We start from the raw sequence: 24,284 nt of genomic DNA on the forward strand, positions 1-24,284 counted from the left end.
AAATAGGTTTCACTTCTAACCAACCTTAACCATTTCCATGAATCTACATCCTTTCCTCACCCCAAAATACATTGTTGTGTATCGATACATATGCTCAAACCCTACTTACCAAACATAAAAATGGAGGAGAATTTTTATTCTTGGAACAGATTTGGACAAAGAGACATAAGAAGGACGAGTGAACCACATGGCACTAAAAAGGAGCATGTATTAATGTTATAGATGAAGAAGAGCCTTGTTAAATAGATTCTTCTTGGTTTATGATCTTACATTGTGATTTTTGGTTATGATTTCACTTTCTCATGTAAATTCCCATGGATCAACAAGTTCACAATCCTTTCTTAGGAGTAAACAAGGGACACACATCTCTCCAAAGCTTTTAAACGAAAAGATAGACATGGTCCACTCATGTGGATCCTTGACCATTGGAGCAAGGTCATATCCCTAGTCTTGTTGCATAAAGTACATTTTGGTTGATAAGGTATAAGGTACTTTCAAAGGTCTAAAAAATTTGCATGTGTTTTTAGTATTGTGCAACAAGACTTATCTCTGCAATCAATTTGAGGCAATGCATGTACTGAAAATAAATTATATTACACTTGCAAAGCTACATTTGTAATTGTTTCTTGAGGCCTTTTAGACTATTATTAGAAGATCATAGACGAAGTCTAGTTGAATGGTGAGCCTCCATCTCCACTCAAGCTAGATTTTATTATTTTATAAGGGCTTATTGGTGAAGATATTCCTTGTTTCTATCCATGAATCATTCATATGACACACACTTCATGCATTTCCTTGAAAAAGGAATCTAAACAACCCCACATGACAAGCATGACTCCATTAGACATCATTAGAAGCCATAGCAAATGTCCAATAGTCAAAACATGTAACTTTCTCTCACTCATGTTCCCTTGGGATATCCAAAATGGTAAGAACATGTGCTTAGCAAGGACCAAAAAGCAACCCAAAGGTGCAAAAAACCACAATGGAGTGACTAATAAATTTCAAAAAACCACAATGGAGTGACTAATAAATTTTGAAATGAAATTGCAATGTCTATAGGGATTGCAAAATACTAGAATGGACACAAGCATCGTAATGATCAAAATGTAAAATCTTAAAACATTGTGTAGCACCCCCCCACCCCCCCCTCAACTAAACAAAAAACCCATTTTCTAGTCTAATTACTGATCTTTATTCGCTCTCATCATTCTTTGGTTTTTGTATTCTGCACACTGTGCCAACCAATTAAATTGCCACCAAATAAAAGGTCCTTCAAAATGAGCCATGCTTCCCAGAACTTTAAAAAACCTCAGGGAATGCTGATTTAAAACAAAGAGTTTCCTGTATAGCATATGGACAACCAAACCCAGAACCAGAATTAGCAGTTCTGAGAGGTCAATGCACTGCAAGTAGCTACAAAATTTTAGGCTACAAATTGTACTGGCTTCTCAAGAAGCAAGTCGATTCCTCTACAACAAAGTTACAAGGGTAGTCTAAACTGAACAACAAGAAATTTAAGGCCAAAGGCATTAGAATGTTGAATTCTTCCTGCCAAGGTCTCACAAAATTAGCAATTAAAGTTTAGATACCCTTTTAAATAATCACTATGGCCCGCTTGCTTCAACTTTCTCATGGCTTTACTCTCTATCTGACGGACTCTCTCTCTGGTGACATTAAACAATTTGCCAATCTCTTCCAGAGTCCTGATCTTCCCATCTTGAATGCCATAACGCAGCTTTATTACGTCTTTCTCTCGGGGCCTTAATGTTGTCAGCAGTTTATCCAAATCCTTCTTCAGCAGCATCTTTGCAATTTTTGACTCGGCAGTCTCCATTGAATCGTCAGCAACCAGATCCTACAAGGAAGCTTCCCAATTATATCGATTCTCATGGGGGAAAATGTATGACTCGCAACTTGAAATTATATCTCTCTGGCAAGTACTTCCTCAGTTAAGAAAGCACTTGCTTGTAACCCGTGTAGGAGACAGAAGTCTGCAAAACTTACTCCCAAGGTCTCATTCAAGTCTTTCCCAATAGGCTTTTCCATGGACTTGCACATCTTGGTAGACCTGGCAATCATCCTCAGCCTCTCCACACTCATTCCCAATAATTCCGCCACATCACTTTCTCGAGGAGCACGTTCATACTCCTGAGAAAGAATCCTCCTTGCTTTTTTAATACGAGCCAGAAGTTCAAGAAGATGAGACTGCACCACCAGAAGGTAGGGGAAAGATGCTTTAGTTCAACAATCAAGTAAATCATTTGTCTAAACACATAACCAATGCAGTGACTGGGGGCCAACTGAATACAAAATACAAATTAAAGTCCGAGTTAAGCCACCAACCAGCATCCATATAATAGAGCAGAGCCTTTTAAGCATTTAGACGAGTCTCAAATCTTGAAATTGTTACTCATCTCACGCGTGCAAGAACAATAAAGGGATTATTTTCAAAAAAAAAAGTCAAAACCCATCAACAATGCTTCGACCTCATTACAGAACAGCTCACGAGAATGAATACACACTACGGTACAGATGCCTTACAGGCAAGCGAACTGTTCGAGACTGATCAGAAATGGCCCTTGTGATTGACTGTCTAATCCACCAGTGTGCGTAAGTGGAGAACTTAAAACCCTTTTCAGGATCAAACTTCTCACAACCCCGGATAAGCCCCATGCTGCCTTCCTGCAACAAATGTAAACAATTCAATCATTTTAGCTAAGTGATTGAGCTCTAAATAAAAGAGTCTGAACAAACTTATTCTAGAAACCTCCTCTACAACTCTTTCACAAGGGGTTTACTTATAAAATAAGCAGCATGGACAAATGAACACGTTAATGTCTAGACCTTCAGAAATAAAAAGCACATTATTTTGCGCCAAAATTGTCCATGCGAACATGAGCCAAACAGTTTCCCTTCCCTGCTGACCCTCGCTGAGTTGACAAACAAGACATCTAGCTGTAAGTTTCAACTTTTCATCCTCGCACACCATAATGAACAATAGAGACCCAAAATCCACTTAGGCACTGACTTCATTCATAGTTAATAAAAGTATTACACAATTCTTGTCTTGCCAACTCGTTTACCATTGCTACGTTGACAAGATAAGACTACCTAGCTGTAAGTTTCCACCCTTGCAGACCCAAATGAGCAGTAGAGACTTAGAATAGAAGAACTACACAATCTCACTACTCGAACTTGATTTTTATCCTGCACAAGCTATAAAAATAGTGATTCACAAACTCTGGAGTCTGGATGTGTGTTTCAATCACAATTCACTTCTGCTTGCTAATCCAAAATGTTTTTCCTTACATATTTCTCTTTTAGAAAAAAATTCAAAGACTACACAAATTCACAAAAACATCTTGCTCCCTCCACTCGGGAACTAACCCAGCTACCTTAAATCAGGAAATTTCACACTGGCAGTGACTCAAATATGGAACTGCCAACAAGCACACAGTAATGCCTCGAACAACTTTTCCAAACAAGCTATTCAATGGAAAATGCCTTTGCAGGATGGGAGGGGTTGTCTTTGAAACAGGAAGGATTGGTTTTCAGGATCAATGAATTCCACAGCAACAGGTTGGGAACAAACTATACATCTGCTTGCATGAGATAGCCCCGTCCACTCATTCGATTTCTGCCTGTTCCTCACCTTGATTAACAAAAAGTGCAATTGTTTTGCCATGGTTTTGAATTAGTAAGTCTCTCATTCTCACCTGTGCCAAAAAAGTGAAGGTTGCTGCCTGGCTGCGCTAGCCCCTTAAGATTCCAAACCAGCCCTTTCACCAGATTAGTGCGTCAATCCTAAAGTTGCCAACCAACCTAGTTTATCACCTTGGTTAACAAAAAAATGCAATTGTTTCACAACGATTTTGAATTAGTAAGTCTCTCATTGTCACCTGTGCCAAAAAAGTGAAGGTTGCTTCCTGACTGCGCTAGCCCCTTAAGATTCCAAACCAGCCCTTTCAGCAGATTAGTGTGCACTTATCCTTAAGTTGCCAACCAACCATCACAAGCAAGGCACAGCTTGCTTGTTCATCAGATATTTGTATCCCAAAGTTTTAGTATTAGACGTTCAAGATGTTAGTTTGACAACGAGAAAACCAAATACTCGAAAAAACCCATTCCAATCATTTCCAAGACTTGGAAAGTCAAATATTTGCTTTTCAACCTCGAAAAGTGTAGCCTATGGTCCTAACTCAAAGGAAATCTGAGCGGTCAATATCAAAGAAGCTTTGAGAATCAAGAACCAATATTTCAACAGACATTATTATGACTTAAGCTAGCATCTCGTAATTGTTTGTATAAGTAACCTATCTTCCAAGAAAGGAAATTTAGTCGTGTGTTCGTAGGCGCACAATCCTAAACAAATATGGATACTCTGGCATAACCCCACACATGTGATGGATCATGGCATCCCATACCACCATAATACACCACACCCACACGTGCTATGATTGCTAAAACACCAGTTTGTGGATCTATCGCAAACTATGATAAATAGTAAATGGAAATGACTAACCAAAAACCCAAAACTGAAAAAAGCCCTCGAAAAGTATAACGCAATTATAGACTAGGGACCAACTCTTGGTCTAGGGAATAGACAACATCTGTGCACTTAAAAAATTCCCTGACTAGTGTTCTAGTCGAAGCATATGTCTATGCCGATCAAAACCTGAAAACTAAGTTTGTTTCCCAAAACTTTAGAATCGTCGAAATCCATAGGATTTGAGACTAGTGCTTGGTCGAAGCATCTGTCCATACCCATCAAAACCTAGAAACTAAGCTTGTTTCCTAAAACTTTGGACTCGTGGGATCCATAAGATTTCAGATATCTATGAAAGGATTCTCATTGAACAATTAGCTGTAGACATCTAAGACACCCCCAAATAGGTGAGTTCCTATGTTGGTAATCAAAAGGTTCTCATGTCTATAAGCAACAAACAAAAAAAGTCTTAGAATCATAGCACAAGTAAGCAGGTCAAAAACTCAAGAGTTAACCTCGTGGTAAGCACAAGTAACAATTTATCGAATTCATCCCAAAATCAGGTGAGTACAAAGAAAGTAAGAGATCTCTTATGCTTATAAACAATATGGTGTTAGACGCAGCGCTTCTAAGACACATTCTCGACACTTATTCTAGTGTGAGCCTTCAATAACATACTTCTGATTCTATGGAATCTTATAATATTTTAGAGATTCCCAAAGCTCTTCTAGCAAATTCTCCATCTCCTGAAGGATAGCTCCCGGTCTTCGTGGAATGAGTTTTGACGTGATTTCGTCCTCCAATTCCACAAAACAGTAATCCAAGGAAGGAGTCTTGTTATTGCGGTGGCTCTCCATCTCCAAATAATCGTGAAGATTGAAACTGCAAGCTGCTTCAATTCTGCCCACTACGTGTGCAAGGAAGGAAAATCGCTCACTAGAAGATGATCGCTGCAAGGAATGGTAGAGTAGGAGGATAGCATGGGGAACAATAATCGCTTGGAATGGAGTGGTTCTTTCCGAAGAACCCTTCTCTAAAGCTTGACTACAGAAATCATGTGTAATAAAATTTCAAGTTAATGGAAAGTAGTTTACTCTTCAAGGGGATCTTCGTGGACCTATGGTCAAGATTGCCTCTCAACTTAATTAAATTTACATGAGTCTAATGATGAGTGTGTTTGTTCTACTTTGGAAACATTTAATTATTGCAATCTGGAGACTGTGACGCTTTCTGGTGTGTAGAGAAGCCTGATTGTGTTTTGATAATAATTTAAGTTCGTTTTCTACTAAACACAACTATGAAGCATGACTCGATAGTGGTAAGGCTCTGGAAATCTCTTAGGAATAGAAAAATCACTCTTTTCTTTTGGCTTTCTATTCACGGAGGGATTACAGTGAACTTGTAGAGATCTAAGTTCAAGGATGATCCTACATGTCCTTGATGCCACATAGCAGCTGAGTCAGTTCAGCATTGCCTCCGGGAGTGCAGACAAGCGAGGATGATCTAGAAGGGTGTTGCTAGGATACTTTGCATGTTTCATAAAGCACCCTTCTCTATGACCTGGGGATCAGTTGCATGGTTGTCTCTTACTGGTCATCATGTGTTTTTCAAGGGACATGGCTCATATTCAGCCTGTAAGATTTGGGGAGAGAGAGAGCAAGAGAGTGAGCTGAGAGCTGAAAGCTTGAGAGCTTAGTTGCAATAGAAGAAGAGTGTAAGAGATTACAACCGAAGGAGAGAGATAAGGTTTTGTCCTACTGCCAAACCTTAGTAGTCACTAACCATAGTTAGTGGACTAACTGCAGTTAGGGAGAAAAACCTCTTAAAGAGGGAAAAGTGCCCCTAACTAGCTTATTAAATTACATTGGTCACTGCTGAATTATATCTATAATTCTAACACCCCCCTGCAGTGCCAATGTCATGAACAAGGATGATTAATCACCAAACGGATATAAGTTCAGGGCACTGCAAAATGCCTCAAACTTTTCACGTGGAAGTGCTTTGGTGAAAATATCTGCAACGTTGTCATGTGTGGACACAAAGATCATATTGATCTCTCTTGCATGCAACTTCTCTCTGACGTAGTGATAGTGAATCTCAATGTGTTTCGTGCGAGCTTGAAACACTGGATTCTTTGCCACTGCAATGGCACTCTGACTATCCGTGAGAATTGGAGAAGGACCCTCCAATGACAAATGAAGATCAGCAAATAGACGACGCAGCCAGACACATTCAATTGTTGCTGTGAAAGCTGCCCTGTACTCAGCTTCACATGATGAGGTAGCCACTATAGATTGTTTCTTACTCAGCTAGGAAATGCAAGCTTTACCCAAAAAGAAACAATTGCCACTAATGGACTGCCTAGTGTCATAATCACTAGCCCAATCTGAATCACTGTAGGCATGCATCTGCAAGTCACCCCCCTTGGGAAATAACAAGCCAAAAGACTTCGTGCCCTGCAAATAACGGAAGATGCGCTTAACTACCTGCTAATGCATAGTTTGGGCTGTGCATATACCTGCTCACCTGAGATACTGCAAACTATATATCAGGTCTAGTGTTGCAGAGATAAATGAGGCATTCAACAGCCTGACTGTAAAATGTGGCATCAATTGATTCTCCTGCATCATGCATTGTGAGTTTCAGCCCCGACTCCATGGGAGTGGCTATGGGCTTACAATCATGCATGTTAAATCTGTCCAAGAGTTTCTGCACATACTTGGACTGAGACATAACAGTGCCACGTCTCTGTTGAGAGAACTCGATCCCCAAATAAAAGTGAAGCGGCCCCAAATTTGACATGTCAAAGTTGGTCTGCAAATCAGCTTTGAAATCTGCAATATTATCTTCATTGGACCCTGTGAGCAGTAAGTCATCGACATAAAGAATGATGACTAAAATTTCCCCCCCATCCTTCTTGATGTAGAGGGTGCTCTCAGTAGGACTATTGTGCAGCCCCTTACTGGTCAAAAAGGCATGAATCTTGGCATACCATGCACGAGGGGCCTGTTTCAGCCCATACAAAGCTTTATTTAGCTTGCATACCTGAAGTGCATTTACTGTAATTTCAAAGCCTGGAGGTTGTTTGACATAAACCTCTTCCAACAAGTCTCCATTTAGGAAGGCTGTTTTAATGTCCAACTGATTTAGTCTCCTCATAATCTATGCCCTTTTTTTGAGCATAGCCTTTGGCAACCAGCCTTGCCTTGTATCTGTCAATGGAGCCATCTGGCTTCCGTTTCACCTTGAAAACCCATCGTGTACCAATGGCGTGTACCAATGGCATGTTTACCTGGTGGCAAGTCTATGACATCCCAAGTCTGATTTTTCTGAATGGACTGCAATTCATCCAATGCACATTGTCCTTTGCTTCTTCGAATGTTGCAGGCTCCTCCTCATCGAGAAGAGTACCTGCATATGCTGATTCCACTGAATTAGCACCTTCCATGTGCCTTACTGCACTGCGAGTCCTGCCAGGTAATGGAGCATCAATCTTACTCTCCTTGAGAGTCTGTAACAGCCAGTTTGGGACTGTTTTTGCTGCATGTATGTCTGCAATTTCTTGCTGAACCACCTGTTCCACTGCCTGTGGAGGTGGCAAGACATCCTATGGCTGAACTGAAGCATCGGGAGGTGGCTGTAAATTTCCGATTTGCATCATAAATATCAGCAGGGGAACCCAAGGCAATTGGTAGCAACCCCTCAAAAACATCCTCTGAAGAAGAAGGCATATGAAATTCAGCCCGAGTGTGAGCTGAATTTTCTGCAAATATCACATCTTTACTGACAATGATCTGCGTGTAGCAAGATTGTAGAGACGGTACCCCTTGCTTTCTGCACTGTACCCAACAAATATACACTTAATTGCCTTATCTGACAACTTATGCCGAAATTCAACTGGCACATGAGCATATGCAAGGCATCCAAAGACACGGAGACGATCCACTGAAGGCTTTCGCCCATTCCAGACTTCATAGGGAGTTTTTGTTTTCAAAGCCTTAGTGGGAGACCGATTTAAGATGTAGTTGGCACACATTAGACCTTCAAGCCAGAATTTGTGAGGCGTGTGTTTGCTTTTCAGCATACATCTGTCCATCTCCATAAGAGTTCTATTTTTCCTCTCAGCTTTGCCATTTTGCTGAGGGGTCAGCCTCAGTGTGAGCTGATGCACAATACCCTTGCCTTTTAGAAAAGCATCAAAATCTGCAGACAAGTATTCCCTTTGATGCAGATAAGTATTCCCCACCTCTATCTGTGCGCAATGTCTGTATCTTGAGTCCAGTTTCATTTTCAACCATGAGCTGAAAAGTGCTTAAACACCATGAACACTTTTGATTTGCGCTTCAGCCCAAAGACCCAAGTGAAATTGGAGTAATCATCAATAAAAGTAACAAAGTAGAGATGACCACCCAATGATGGAGTCCTCATGGGACCACAGACATCACTGTGTATAAGCTGTAATTTTCGGACAACTTTAACTCAACCATCCTTTTTGAAGGGGAATCTATGCATCTTGCCTAAAATGCACCCTTCACAGGCATGTGGAGGAGGTATCTCAAGAGGTGGCAATGCATCAACCATAGAGTGCTTCTGAAGTGTCATCAAGCTGTTGTAATGCATGTGGCCATATCTGGCATGCCATAACTCTGCATTCTGCATGGCAGCAGTAGGAGTAGAAACTGCAAGAGCATGGGCTGCTCTTTTCTCAAAAAGATCAAGCTGAAAAAGCCCACGCAGCAGAGTACCAGATAATCTCAAGGCATAATCATTTTCTCTGTCTCGGACAGCACATTTGTCATCCTCAAAGATGACCTGAAATTTAGCCCTGTTAAGAGTGGACACTGAAAGGAGACTCTTGGTGATACCAGGCACATACAAGACATCTGAAAGTCTGAAAACTGAGCCATCAATGGCGGTAAGCTCAACTTCTCCTGTACCACGTACTGAATGTGACGAGTTGTTGGCACAAGTGACTTTCTTACCAACGGGAGGTGGATGCAAGGGAGTGAAGAGACACTTCCTAGAAGTGATATGCTTGGAGGCACCGCTGTCAAAATACCAAGTATTCAGTGTTTCATTGACACTGAAAACTGATGCATCCATGGAAGGATTATAACTGCAAGTCAAAAAGGCATATGTTTCATCATTACAAGTGGCTGTACTATCCCGAGCATCTGGAGCAGCCAGCCTAGAATCTGAAATGCAAGATAAAAAGGCATAATCCTCTCCAACAAAGTTGGCTGTAGCATCCCCACTGTCATATGCATGAGGAGCTGAATCTGAAACAGCCATACCGGAGCTGTTTTTCTTCTCTTTTGCAAGCCTTTTCCTGCACTCTGCAATGTGACGACCTGGCTTTTTGCAGTAATGACAAAAAACCTTCTTCTTGGGCTTACTTGCATCATTCTTAGCCTTTTGTGAAGGCTGTCCTGACCCATTGGAAGGCTGATTTACTGATGTCTTTGCCTATCCCTTTGTTTTTGACTTGAACTTTGAGAGCATAGCTTGTTCACCTGCACGTGAAGCCAAGTTTTTCCTGGTCTGCTCTTCCTGAAGCAGAAGTCCTATCAACTCATGAAAAGTGAGAGGATTTGCACCCCCCTTCAATGATAAGTTCAGCGAGGTATGAAAGCTGAGATAAGTCTCAAGAAGAGAATTCAAAGTGGTGGTAATCATCTCTAAATCAGGAATAATCTCATCAATGTTCAATAATTGCTCTCTGAGATCCTGTAGCTTTGTGAGGTAGACTGACATGGAGTCACCCTCTTCCATATGTGTATTACTTAACTCTCTTTTCAAGAAAGATACCCTTGCATCATTCCGTGCTGCATACATGCTTTCTAAGATATCCCACGCTGCCTTCAAGGTCTTACACGACCAGATATGCGGAATGATAAATCTTTTCACTGAAAGAGAGATGCATGACAAAGCTAAGGCATCCCGTGAATCCCATCTCTTCTGCTCTGGAGTAGTGGCTATAGCTGCACCAACAACTTGTCCTGCAGCTGCACCCTGTGCACGACCTCTTCCACCTCCTTGCTGGGGAGGGGTATTAGGTGCTATACCTGCTGGTCGGATCTCACCCCCATTCACATAATCCCATAAATTGCGAGAAATCAGAATATTGCATACCATAAAACTCCAGAGGGAGTAGTTGGTACCATCCAACTTGTCTTCCTGTGAAAGACCACAGAACTGGAAATCATTCTAATTTTGCTGGGCCATATCTGAGAAAGAGATTTCAGCAGATACAAAACTGAATTCCCTTACTGGTAATGAAATGCACAACTCCCAAAACACACAGCCAAGCACTGGCTGTAAATGTAACTCAGATTTCTGCACTTGCACTGTCAGAAATCTGTCCAAGCATCAAAAACTCTCAAAATTCTGCCAAAAGTGCTGCAAAACACTTGCACTGAAATCTCCAAAATTGCTCTCCCAACACAAAAGCCCCAAAATAGGCCAGAAATTGCAACCAGAAAGGGGCAAATTGATCAAAAGCCCCAAATGTTGCAAGAATTGCGCTCTGTCTGCAAAAGCCCCAAATTTCACTACGAAATTGCAGTGTAATCACAAAATCCCCAAATTTCTGCAAGAAATTGTACTGCAAAACTGAAAGCCCCAAAATTCGAGCTTGAAATTGCAACCAGAAAGGGGCAAAAGCACAGAAAGCCCTGAATTTTGCAATTTCAGCAGAAAGCCCCAAATTTTTGGGCTAAACCTCTGAATCTGCCTGCAAATGTCTGCTTCACAAGCAACTACGAACCCGAAAATACCCAAATGATTGCAAATGTCAAGGATCACCGGTAGATGAAGGAAACCCTGTACGGATCTGCAGGTACGGTTTCTGCGACTGGAGTGTACGGTCATGGACTGTACGGTCGTACGGAGACACACGTGCAATACGATCGAGTAGATCTGCAATACGGACATACGGATCTGCGAAACAGTACAGCGCAGTACAGAAGTGCAGATCGTGGTAGCAAGTACCCGAGATGTACGATGAAGTACAGGCATACGGCGACGAGCTATGCGGAACAGTACGGAAGGCAACGCAGGAGTTGTACGGGAGTTCTTCACGAGCAGCTATACGGCGACGAGTTGTACATCCGTACGAGACTGCAGGCTATACGGCGATGAAGCAGGTGTAGTACATGCACTTTAGTTGTACGGACGTACGAAACAGACGTACAAAGCAGGTACGGACGACGATGGCGATGGAGCAGGAGCTTGCAGGCGCTCAACGAGACTGAGAGCAGGAGCTAAAGGGAGCACGGAGCACGGAGCTCTTGAACCTGCTCTAATACCAAATGTAAGATTTGAGGAGAGAGAGAGCAAGAGAGTGAGCTGAGAGCTGAAAGCTTGAGAGCTTAGTTGCAATAGAAGAGTGTAAGAGATTACAACCGAAGGAGAGAGAGAAGGTTTTGTCCTAGTGACAAAACCTTAGTAGTCACTAACCATAGTTAGTGGACTAACTGCGGTTAGGGGAAAAAACCTCTGAAAGAGGGAAAAGTGCCCCTAACTAGCTTATTAAATTACATTGGTCACTGCTGAATTATATCTATAATTCTAACACAGCCTTCTTCATACGACACCATCTTGTGCAGTCATGTTTCCTCCAAGATGTCCCTTTCACTCCTTTTAGAGCTGCCCATGCCTCTGTAGACACATCTTGGGAGATTTTGGATAGTATTTCAGCTTGGCATATTCGGAGGGCCAGATGTCACCCTTCTCAAACTACGGTCAGTATATGGACTAATACTATACACACTTTGATGGCCATTTGGGCGAGCATGCAGGGATCTTTGATAGCAGCTACTGCTAGGAGGGATATCTTTTTCAGAGTTTGAAGGGGATCTCCTTTCTTCTCTGATTCTCCTTCAAGGTTGAGACATTTTCAGCCTCCACCCTGGATTTTTGTTGGCTCTTTCTGAGCTGGTTTATTCTTTCATGCATGTCATGATGTACTTCTACACTTTCATCAAACTCGTTTTCTTCATCTTCCCTCTCACAAGATTGGAAAAGCTTCAGGGATGCTGTCCAAATGGTTGTGTCAGATTCTGTGGCAATGAAGAGTTGTAGGTGCTTGCGTCCACCCGTATGATTTGCTCCTCATACCGCAAAAAGATGTTTGATACCAAATGTTGGAACATGGGGGAGAATAGATGCACTGTGGCAAGAGGAGTGAGAAACTACCAGGATGGAAAATTGCAAACAGTAAACTTGGCAACCAAAGTGTCAAGGAGACCCGACTTTGGTGTCTTAGCCAGTAGACCATGTTTTCTTCTACTGGAGAAGTAGCTGCCCACACAAATCAGCAAGCATGTCAAGTGCAAGAGTTCAATGTCTACGTATACTATGAGGTCTTCTAAGAGAGCTAGGAATTCTAATCACCTCAAATCTTGGTGACATTCTTTGAGCTGATTTTTTAATGCATTGTAGCCTTGTGCTCTCAAGTGCATGAGGCTTCTAGCAACTTGGATACTCTAATACCATAAGTTATATGCACCTTTCCCAACCATAAAGAAAAGGTCATCCTCACCAATGTGTGTATTAAAAATTTCCATTTATATTTAACATTATCAAGTTTCCATGTTATGGTTTGATACTTATGAGAACTTCCAGCTTGCACATATCAGAGTGATAGGACCCCAAAGAGGCCGTCAAGTGTCGAAATGCCTTGCAGGCCTATAAGTCCATTGATGTGACAGGTCTACATGTCAAGTCACCTCCCCGCCCCCATATGAGGAGAGCAGGGGGGGGGAGGGGGGTGAATCGAGGGTTTGAGAGGTTGCCACATGGGGAGCAGACTGGCTGCCACGTGGGCATCATTCAGATAATAAAGGAAATGGAGAGGGGCTGCCACAAGGGCAGCACCTCATAGCATACACAAGAGGAGTACCTGTCAAGTCGTGGAGCTCCTGGTGGTGAAGGCAGTACGGAGCAGACATGTGGACATCAGGGACCTGCAGCAGCCTGATTGCGCAGGGTTTCCAGCAAGTACAGATGGTGCATCAGTACATAAGGGTACGTAGCTGTACGGGGCTGGTAAAGCCCTGGCAGGAGTGATTTCTATTATGAAGCATAATAATTACCTATAGGCATGCACTGAAGTAGACTTGCTGTAAGCTTTGAATTCTCTTGCGGTTTTCATTCATACTTAATGAAGTAATATTTTTGGGGAAAAAAAAGAATGGTCTGCTTTTTCGAAAGGGCAATGTCTATGTACCCGGTGTAAGAGATACGAGGCTTCGTACCTCGTTTGAATGTCATGACAGTCCTAGTGCCGGACATCCGGGTGTACAAAGTGCTTTGGATCTAGTCAAAAGAACTTTCTTTTGGCCTAATCTAAAAGTTGATGTTGAACACTATGTTCGAAATTGTCAACAATGCCAAGTCAATAAAGCTAAGCAATTGAGGCAAGGAGAATTGTTGCATCCTTTGGAAATGCCTCAGAATAAATGGCAAAGTCTTTCCATGGATTTTGTGGTATGTTTACCACGCATCTCTCGTGGACATGATGCAATTTGGGTCATCGTTGATGGACTCACCAACGTGGCTCGATTCATACCTACAAGAGAGACTATCACAACCACCCAACTTGCTCACTTGTTTGTTGAGAAGTTGTATAGTCTTTATGGCTTACAGCTGAAATAGTCAGTGACACAGATGCTAAGTTTACTAGGCATTTCTAGAGGGCTGTATTCAAGAAGTTGGATACTCATCTCAGCATGAATTCGGCTGATCATGCAAAATCTGATGGACAGACTAAGCACGTTAAGCAAAATTTGGAAGACATGTTGCAAGCTTATGTCTCCGCAAGGCAGTCTGATTGGGAAGACTGACTTCCTTTGCTGGAATTTGCTTACAATAGTGCTAAGCATTCAGCAACCCGAAACAGTCCATTCATGTTGATGTATGGATATCAGCCTAGAGCCCCTTGGGTAGCTCGCTTGCAAAATGTCAAGGTGAGCTCTGCTACTGATTGGTTGCAACAGCAATAACATATGTTGCAGTTAGCAAGGGCATAAGAAGTGCTCAAGATAGAGCGTACTCTTATGCTAATCAGAAGCAGACACCTCAAATTTTCTCAGAAGGTCAACGGGTTTACTTGAGAATCCCAAAAGATTCACAAGTAATGTGCATTGGCCCTTTGTACAAGGTATCTCATCGCTATTGTGGCCCATTTTTTATCCTTAAAAAGATGGCTTACAAGTTGCAATTACTTGAAGGAGTTCAGCCATATCCAGTCTTACTTGAAGAGGCTTGGGGTGCTGTAGATAACCTCATCTCTGAGGAAGATTAGAAGATCTATTCACTTATGTACCCCATGAACCAAAATGCCTTCTAGATTATAGCGAACGACTACTTAGGACAAGATTGTTCCCGAGCTCAAGGTTAGGTGGAAAGATCGTTCAAATGAGTATAGCACTTGGGAAAGTGTTGACTCTCTTCGACGCCAATCCAAGAATTTATGTCTCAGTCCTTCTCTGTTTAAGGGGGGGAGAATGTTATGCCACGCATGGACATAACTAGGCTAGTGTCATGATAAGAGAAACTCAAAAGGTGGACGAGTTTGTCCAGAGTCTATGGCCTAAGGCTCATGTGTTAAAACCCGGGGAAAACGAAAATGATGACCTGGCATCCAGAAAAGACCAAACGTATGCAAGATATGCCATAAGGGATGGTATGCTGAAGAGAAATGGCAAGGTAGTAGTACCTAATCAGAATGATCTCAGGGAGAGAGTCATTCGACAGTGCCATGATAGCCCATGTGCAGGACATCCAAGAGTCGAGAAGACGTATGATCTCGTGAAGTGAGATTTCTTTTGGCTAAAGATGAAAAAGCATATTCATGAATATGTGACACGTTTTTCGTGTCAGGTAAGTAAGGCAGAGCGCGTGAAGCCACCCGGCCTTTTACAGCTCTTGGAGATACCACTAAGTAAGTGGGAGAGAATTTCCATGGACTTTATTGTAGGTCTGCCTACGACACAAGGTGGATATGATTCTATCCTTGTGGAGGTTGATCGTCTTACCAAGATGGCTCACTTCATTCCAACTAGAGAGTCTGTTAGTGCCCCACAAGTGGCGGATTTGTTTATTAGACATATATTTCGTCTGCATGGATTACCCAGATCCATAGTGTCAGACAGAGATGTCAAATTTACCGGTCATTTTTAAATTGTGGTATTTGAGACACTAAGAACTGAGTTGGGAATGAGTAGTGGGGATCATCCAGAAACGGATGGTCAGACAGAAAGAATCAACCAAATTTTAGAGGATATGCTTACAGCATATGTGTCATTAAGGCAACATACATGGGACAAGTGGTTGCCATTGTTGGAGTTTGCCTACAATGATAGAAAACATTCCTCTACAGGGTTCAGTCCATTTGAACTGAACTATGGTTATAGGCCAGCAAATCCAACTATAGTTGGAGTACCTCAGAAAGTGCCTAGTGCCACGAACTTTGTGGTTCAGATGCGGGAGATGCTAGCACTTGCGAGACCTAACATCCGCCAAGCTATGGATAGAGCTAAGGCGTATGCAGATGAAAATCGATCCGTTAAAGAATTTAAGGAAGGAGAAAAAGTTTTTCTCAGAGTTCCTTCACACTCTAAGTCTTTGACTGTAGGAGAGTGTGTTAAGTTATCACCTCGATATTATGGACGATGGCTGATTCTAAAAAGAATAGGCAAGGTAGCCTATAAATTAGAATTACCACAGGGGTGTAAGGTGCACCCAGTGTTTCATGTTTCTCGTTTAAAGAAATTTTTGCATACAGTTGACTCACTAATCGAAGGTGTGGTTTTGTTCAGGAGATAGAGGATAATGCAAGACGCAAACCGACAAGAATCTTGGACCGAGCAACAATGCAAGTGCGCAATCGGAAGATACCCATGGTGATGGTTGCATGGCATGGTCTACCTCTATCGGAAGCTACTTGGGAATCCGTATACTAGTTACGGAGAGTGTTCCCAGATTTCATCATCGAGGACGCTAATGCTTGAAGAGGGAAGGAATGCTATGCTCTAGCCGAGATAGCATGACCTCGGAAAGGTCGGTGGGCATTTTCCCTTAGAGGACCGACTTCTGTAATATTTTATGTGTGTAAATAAAATGGTCAAGGGAAGTAACTGCCAAGGTCCTAGGTGAGGGTGTATTGGCATCGACTAGGTGGTTCTGAGTGCTAAGGCCTAGGTGCACCTAAATGTGTAAAAATGCCAAGGGGCAAATGTTTTAATGGTGCCCCAAGAGAGGGGTAAATGATGTACCAAGTTAAAGGTCCAGAATGATGACATGTGGCAGGAGGGAACCATCTAGGGAACTGAGGGCTTGTGGACAAGCATGAAGGAAATAAAAGTTACGTATCTTTTGTGAGCATGTGATCCATGAGATAGGCTACGCCTGTGAATCTCAGAACCGAATCGACAGAAAGGCTGAGAGATTAGTCAGTGTTCGTTTCATTGTACATGTCTGTACAATTGCTAAGCATCTCCAGAGCCTACTACTTGTCATCGCGGCACTTCCCGGCAAGGTTCCATGTACTTTTGCTGCTCCAAATCTCTTCCAAAGTCCTCCGCGCAGCCAGGTACATCTTAGGGTGCTGCCTACATGGCAACCTACGAGCTGCCCATGTGGCAGCCCTATTTTCTGTTTATGCTTTGTGTGCTTGCTGCCCAAATGGCAGCCCATGTGCTGTCCATTTGGCATCCTTGCTTTCTCTGTTAGTACTGCCCATGTAGCAGGCTCAAACACAAACCCATGTGTCAACTGGCTGAACCTGGTCCACATTCCCATGCACTCCTGATTTGGGGGCTCACAGATGGGCAGGTGACCACCTAAACTCCAACAGCTTACAGCCCACTCTTGCCACACCTAGTAGAAAATTCAATTAGAAACAGTGCTGACCGGGAAAAGGAAAAGAGAGATGGTTGTCGCCAGAAAGGGGCCAACCTGTTTCCTAAGAACCCAACAGACAGCCTAGGAAATCTCTAGAATAGGGGCTAACAACCAGGGTGGACTATACATCCAGCGAATACCTCTCGCAGTGAGGATATAGAAAATGCTTGTAGGCCATGCCTTGCAGAAACATTCCCACCTTTCAGCAGCCCACGCTCCCAAATGGCACGTAGGGTGTATATGATGTGCTGCCAAATGGCAACAAGAGTGGATGCCGGAGTAGTTGGTCGGCCTCCCATCACTAGACTGCAGCGAGTGACCCATATGCCAGGCTGTGATGCTAGCTATTGTCTCCCACCCACAATCTTCTGCCCAAGGTGTCGAGCCTTGATTTTGGCCACAATTTGACCCCGACTCCGAAAGGCTGGAGTATTGGGATCGATTGAGAAATGCCCAGCCAAGCGACCATCCCCCAAGTGAACTCTCTCTCCATCCATTGGGTCCTAGCCACTATCCTCAAAGCTACTGACCAAATCCTCTGTGCTGATGGGATCCCCAGAGACAGTGAGGAACCGTCTATGTCACTCCGTTTATGCAACAATGGCCTCTGAAGTCTCACCTACATCTGCTCTGACCACTGGCTGATGGGCAGGGCTCCGTGGGCTACCATCCAAAAGAAATAGTGGTCACAAGCTGGTCCAAGGGTTTGACAAGGAATGGGAGATGACCTCTCAGTGGACCTGCTGCTCTACCCAATGTCGCTCCCTCAATGGGGTCCATGCTACTGCCTCCAGCTGCAGGCATCGGCCAATACGTGTCATGTAGGAGAAAAAGGGCACCTCCTCCACTCTATCTGAGTGCCCTACTCGAGCAGGCCAAAACCACTCCCTTGGATCCCACTGAATATCCATAAGGGGGCAACCCTCCCACAACCAAAGTCTCCAGCGTACTCCCTCCCAATCTCAAAGAACCAAGTCTGGGTCAATCATCTAGGTCTTGCCCAAGCGGCCCACAATTCTGATCCGTTGCTAGACAAGCCCATCCAAAGCCTCCTCATCCACCGTTCTCTCTCCATAAGGCCTCCCTCACCTACCCTATAGTACCAGCACCGAAAGAAACCAATGTCAACTAAAGGAGTTGTACCCTAAGAGGCACACTGGTCCTAAAGAAGTACCCAAACTAACAATGTGGGGTCCAGATGATGCTCAAACCCTCCCACCACGAGTCTCGTATCACTACATCTATCTCTGTCGCCCTAGCGCCTGCTTTCTCTCATGTGCGCAGATGCATGCTCCCTGTCCTCTTCATCCATAGAAAGCTGGAAGTCCCAAAAGACCTCGAAAGGCCGGTATCCCACTGCTACCAGCCAATATGTGTCCTTTGATCCAATGTGCTAAGCATGCACCCGTGTGCCCCTCCAAATCTGTACCTCTGGGTACCACATGATCGGTTGCCTATCAAACTCCTCATGGCACGTGGGGCTGGCCCGAATAAGACCTAGAGTTAGGACTCTCAAAATTCTCATCAAGGGAGAGTCCTTCCCCAAGAGTGAAGCTGAGGAGAAAATCCATCTATAGGATGACTACCACTGGCCACCTGTGCGAGGGGTATTCCTGAGAAGCCCTTGCTAGAACAAGAGCTTCAAGTGAGACCCCATATCACCAGCTTGCCCAATAGGGCTCTATAGACTCTGCATCTTTTTTTTTTTGGGGCAAAAAGAGACTTCTATTAAGTATTAAAGAAAAACCGTTAGAGCAAGCTCCATACGGGATACATCATGCAATGCATGAAAAGCTCAAGAGCCAAAAAGAAAGGATTGAGGCTGATAGTGCCATCTCAATCCGGTAGAAACCTCCGATAAAAAGGGAGAACCCCTCCAAACTCGAAGAAATATAGTCCTTCTAGAAAAGGCTGCCCGTGAAGGGCCCTGCATGCTAGCCCATATGGCTATCAAAGTGTGAACCGTGTCAGTCCAAATACCCATGAACACCTGTAATGGGTGTATCTGGGTGCCATCCAAGGCCTCAGTACATCTGGCTCTCCAAATGTGCCAAGAGGAAATGCTAGCCAAAATCTCTCAAGAGGTGTCCACTGAAACATGAGAAGCTCTGAAGGGAGTAAGTGGTACATCCTGCAAAGAGCAGGGCTCTATCACCTACCGGCTGACCGAGAGTGCCCAAGAAGAAGGCTCACCCTCATAAAACACCTGGGGCCCGGTCAGAGAGAACCATGCGACCGAGCCCCAAGTCATGAAGAAAGGGGAAGTGTGAAAGATGCTGAGTATCCGAGCAACCCCTTTCCAAACAGTCCTCGCCTGACCGTAGTCCCAAAGGCAATGTCGCACTGACTCCTCTGCAGAAAGACATCGAGAACAAGTGGAATCAGCCCCAAATCGTGATCTCCACAGGTTCACTGCAATCCCTCCATGAATAGAAAGCCAAAAGAAAAGAGTGATCTTTCTATTTCTGAGGGATTTCCAGAGCCGCCTCCAGAAATTTCTACGCAAATCTGCAGTGATGAAGAAGCTTTCCCAATGGGAGGCTCTAGAGGGAATCCAACCCCTACTGTTCAGCTGAAACTTCCTGGCATTACCAACCGTGAAACGAAAGAAGGGAATCCTCCTCTCTCGGTGCCCATGATCTATCCATTCCCACTCTCTTGGGTCCCACTGCAAGCACCTAATAGGTGCACCTCCATATAACCACAACCTCCAGGATCCCAAGGCCAAGAGCAAAGGGTCAGGGTCTAAGTACCACTACAAGCCCGCTCCATGGTCCACAAAACCAGCAATCCTGACAGGCTGAAAGGCAACCTCAAGAAGAATGCCATCCTTGGATGTAGAAAGTAAACCTCCGTCCCCAACATCAAAGACCAGTGCGTCTTCCCCGAGACCTCGGAGAGCGATCACCTGTAAAGGAATTGATGTCCTCGAAAAAGCCCCCATCCAAGTGGTGGAAGTAATAGGCAGCTCAACTATCCATTCCACCGAGATGGCTGCATCTATCTGCTGAATCCTGCGTGCTACCCCTCTTAGGTGACTCACGGACTACAGTCTCTGATCCTCAGGTAGCCTGATAAAAGATTTCCAAGTGCCTACTGTGTAGGCGGGGCCTCTCTCCCATTTAGACCACTGCATGTAATGGGAAGTGCCCAATGGTCTGGCATGCTCGTCAAGAATACTATCATTCCAAATGATCGGCTACCTATCAATCTCTTCAACGGTAGAAGGTGGAATCCTTCGAAGAGTGTTCCTGAAGCTCCCCCAAGCTTTCAGGATGGCAGTCATGAGAGGAGAGGCAGGAGATCTGAGAGGGGCTGATGTGAAAATCCAACGAGGGCTGTCCACCCAATCATCTCCCAAGGTTGGTGTGCAAGCCTGAATGCGTCCAAAAAAGAAATCCTTCCAAGGTTCCTATCCAGGCATGAGTCCCCTCACCACCACCTTACAAAGCAATGCCCTGCACTGCAAGTCCGGGTCAATGACATTAAGACCTCCTTCACATGTAGGGAGAATAATAGTCTCCCAGGCTACCCTTGCTGCAACATTTGCTGTGCCATCAAGTCCACTCCATAAAAAATTCATGGCTGGTCTGTTGAGCTGAGTGATGCAATCCCTAGACACCAACAAGAACACACAAACCAGGAGGTGGCCAAGAGAACCTGGTTCACTACCACAACTCTAGATGCAAGGTCGAGTTTGGCAGAGCTCCAGATTAGGAGCTTTTTCCTTATACTTTCTAGTACTGGGGCAAACTGCTGTGCTGGAGAGATGTCCATGTGAGGGAAAGGGGGGGGAGTGGAACGATAGGAGACAGAGACACAAGGAGTGTGGGTGTGTAAAATGTGTTGAGCCACACCACAAACTCAAAGGTTTTATTAGGATTAGGTATTCACCCTATGACTGTCTTAAGACAGTCATAGGGGTCGTAACATTTTAAAGGGTGGCAATGTGCCTTTACCCCAACAACCTCCCACCTAAAGGCCAATGTGTCTAAAGGGGAGAAAAGAATAAAAATTACAGCAATATACAGTTACTGTATACAAGACCATAAAATAAGAATGGTCTCATCCTAATCCCATGATGCGGCGACAATGTGCAAACCACTCTGTTGGCAAGCTCTTAGTGAGCAAATCTGCAGGATTATCATCAGTATGCACCTTCACAAGCTCAAGCCGCTTATCTTCCAGTACCTCCCTGATGAAATGGTATTTCACATCTATGTGCTTGGTCTTCTGATGAAAGACCGGATTCTTTGCCAACATGATAGCACTCTGACTATCACAATGCAAAACTGGCATATCTCCTGTAATGCCCAAATCTCCCACCAACCGAGTAAGCCATATTGCTTCCTTGCAAGCCTCAGTGGCTGCAATATATTCAGCTTCAGTGGTTGACAGTGCAATGCATTTCTGCAACCCAGACACCCATGATATAGGACCTCCTGCAAATGTGAAAATATAACCGGTAGTAGACTTCCGGTTATCTGCATTTCCTGCATAGTCTGAATCTGTAAAACCATGCACCAATGCATCCTGCCTACCATAGCATATGCACAAGTCTTTGGTACCCTTGAGATACCTCAAGACGCCTTTCACTGCTTCCCAGTGCCGCTTGCCTGGATTTGCCATATACCTGCTGATGACTCCCACCGCAAAAGCAATATCCGGACGAGTGGCAACCATGGCATACATCAAAGAACCAACTGCAGATGCATACGGAACCTTGGCCATCTCAGCCTTATCATCATCTGATCTGGGGCTGTCCTTACGGCTGAGTTTTAAATAAGGAGGCAACAGGGTACTAATAGACTTCCCCCCTTCCATTTTAAACCTCTGCAGTACCTTGCCAATGTACTCTTCCTGTGACAGAAACAAAAGTCCCTTAGACCTGTCACGAGTAATCCACATACCTAGTATGTGATTTGCATCACCCAAGTCTTTCATGTCAAAAGACTTATGTAGTTGCTTCTTCAAAGCAATAATCTCCTGCTGAGATTTGCTGGCAATCAGCATGTCATCCACATATAGAATGAGTAGCATCAAACTGCCATCCTTTGCCCGTTTGGTGTACAAGCAGTGATCGGTCTCACACCTATGATACCCTTGGGACTGCATGAAGGCATCAAACTTCTTGTACCATTCTCTTGGCGCCTGCTTGAGTCCATACAAGCTCCTCTTGAGCTTACACACAAGCTGCTCTTTCCATTTAAGAGCATATCCCTCTGGCTGACTCATGTAGATCTCATCATGGAGATCTCCGTGAAGAAAAGCAGTCTTCACATCCATCTGACATAAATCCATGTCCTTATGAGCAACAAGAGCTAACACTGCTCTCAAAGTAGTCATCTTGACTACAGGGGAAAAGATCTCATCAAAGTCAATGCCCTTCTCCTACTTAAATCCCTTGGCAACCAATCTGGCCTTATATCTCGGTAAAGCATTTGAATCCACTTTGACTTTGTAAACCCACTTGCATGGCAAAACCTTCTGCCTGCAGGTAGCTGCACCAAGTCCCATGTATCATTTTGAAGTAGGGAGTCCATTTCTGATTGCATGGCTTTCTCCCACTTCCTTTTCTCTGTTCTTCCCATAGCTTCCTTGAAGTTGGAAGGCTCACCACAATCTGTCAGCATGATAAAATCAGCCACATTATTGGCTCCTGGAACAAACCTGTCAGGAGGCCGTTGTACACGGGTGCTCCTCCTAACAAAATGCTCTGTATTAGGCTGCTGTCTAGCCTGTTCATCATGCATGACGGGTGGCTGTACCACCATATTTGGCTGTCCTACAGCGCCATTTGTTGGCATATCCAGTGGTGCATCATTGGCAAAATTGTCTGGCTGATTTTCAGCCTGTATACCCTCTTGAACAGGGTTATTTACAGCAGCCTGCTGCTGCATATTAATGGGCATTCTTTGCTAATATGGAAATCTGAAACCTGTCACCCCTCACCCCTCCAATCAAAACCTGGCTGTGGGCTGATCTGTAAAGGGAGGCCACCCCTCTGATCCAAGCATCTGAAAATCCAAACCGTAGAAGAGTGCCCTCAAGAAAACCCCAATCTACTCTGTCATAGGCTTTCTCGAAGTCCAAGAGTAAAACTACTAGCCTCTGCCCACTTTGCGTAGAGAAGGGACTGTAGTCGGATGCTGATCGCCTTGGCAAGGATTTTGTAAAGAGTGCCCAAAAGAGTGATGGGTCTCCAATGGGATACAAAATTCATGTTGCCACCTTTCGGGATAAGGTGAATGAGTCCCTCGGTCAGTGAGTCAAGCATCTCACCCGAGTCCCAAATGCCCTGCAGGGCTGAAGTAATATGATCACCTATCATATCCCAAAAGGCTATTAAAAAAAGGAGTAAGACCATCGAAACCAGGGCGTTTGCCCTTATGAAGGGCAGAGAGAGAAGTCTTGAATTCTGTGTTGGTAAAGCGTGCATCAAGTGAGCATAACATCTCTGGGGTGACCAACACAGGTAAACTCTGCCAAACTTCATCTCTAGCCACCTCTCTGGCCTGTGAGTTCGGATCTGCGCAAAAAAGGGAGGTATAAAAAACTGTCGCTAAATGCATGACGGTTTCCGAATGGGACTGCAAAACGCCATCAGAGTCAATAAGTTGCCTGACACTCTCTCTACTATATATGCGGCAAAGTGTAGAGAAAAAGTGTTTATTCACTCTCCCTCCCATCTGTATCCAAAAGGACTCCCGTGCATGGAAGGCATACTCTACTCTCTGATCAAGCAAGGTCTACAAGTGAGCCCTTGCTGCAGCAAGGCGCTCCTGTATCCAAGCATCTGATGGTCGTCGTTTCTGCTCCTCCCTCTGAAGGGCTGCCAAATGCCGGCGGATACCGATCTCTTACCTGAGTATCTCACCTCGCCGAGCAC

At 44.1% G+C, this 24,284-nt stretch overlaps 1 protein-coding gene across 1 annotated transcript in view; it reads right to left on the reverse strand.

Annotated features, from left to right (window-relative positions):
• Positions 1-1,234: 1,234 nt before the first annotated feature.
• The window catches only part of LOC147882390 (uncharacterized), a 40,516-nt gene continuing 17,466 nt past the window's right edge, over positions 1,235-24,284 (reverse strand). The window contains exons 5-7 of the mRNA XM_087400551.1: positions 2,545-2,685; positions 2,008-2,208; positions 1,235-1,858 (exon numbers count right to left, since the gene is read on the reverse strand). Of these exons, the coding sequence (XP_087256677.1) occupies positions 1,571-1,858; positions 2,008-2,208; positions 2,545-2,685 (630 nt within the window). The 3' untranslated portion in view covers positions 1,235-1,570. The remainder of the gene's footprint in view (positions 1,859-2,007; positions 2,209-2,544; positions 2,686-24,284) is intronic.

Source organism: Dipteris shenzhenensis, chromosome 29 (genome assembly GCF_047967505.1).
Source record: "Dipteris shenzhenensis isolate YYH24624 ecotype China chromosome 29, Dip_SZ_1.0, whole genome shotgun sequence".
Lineage (NCBI taxonomy): Eukaryota > Viridiplantae > Streptophyta > Polypodiopsida > Gleicheniales > Dipteridaceae > Dipteris > Dipteris shenzhenensis.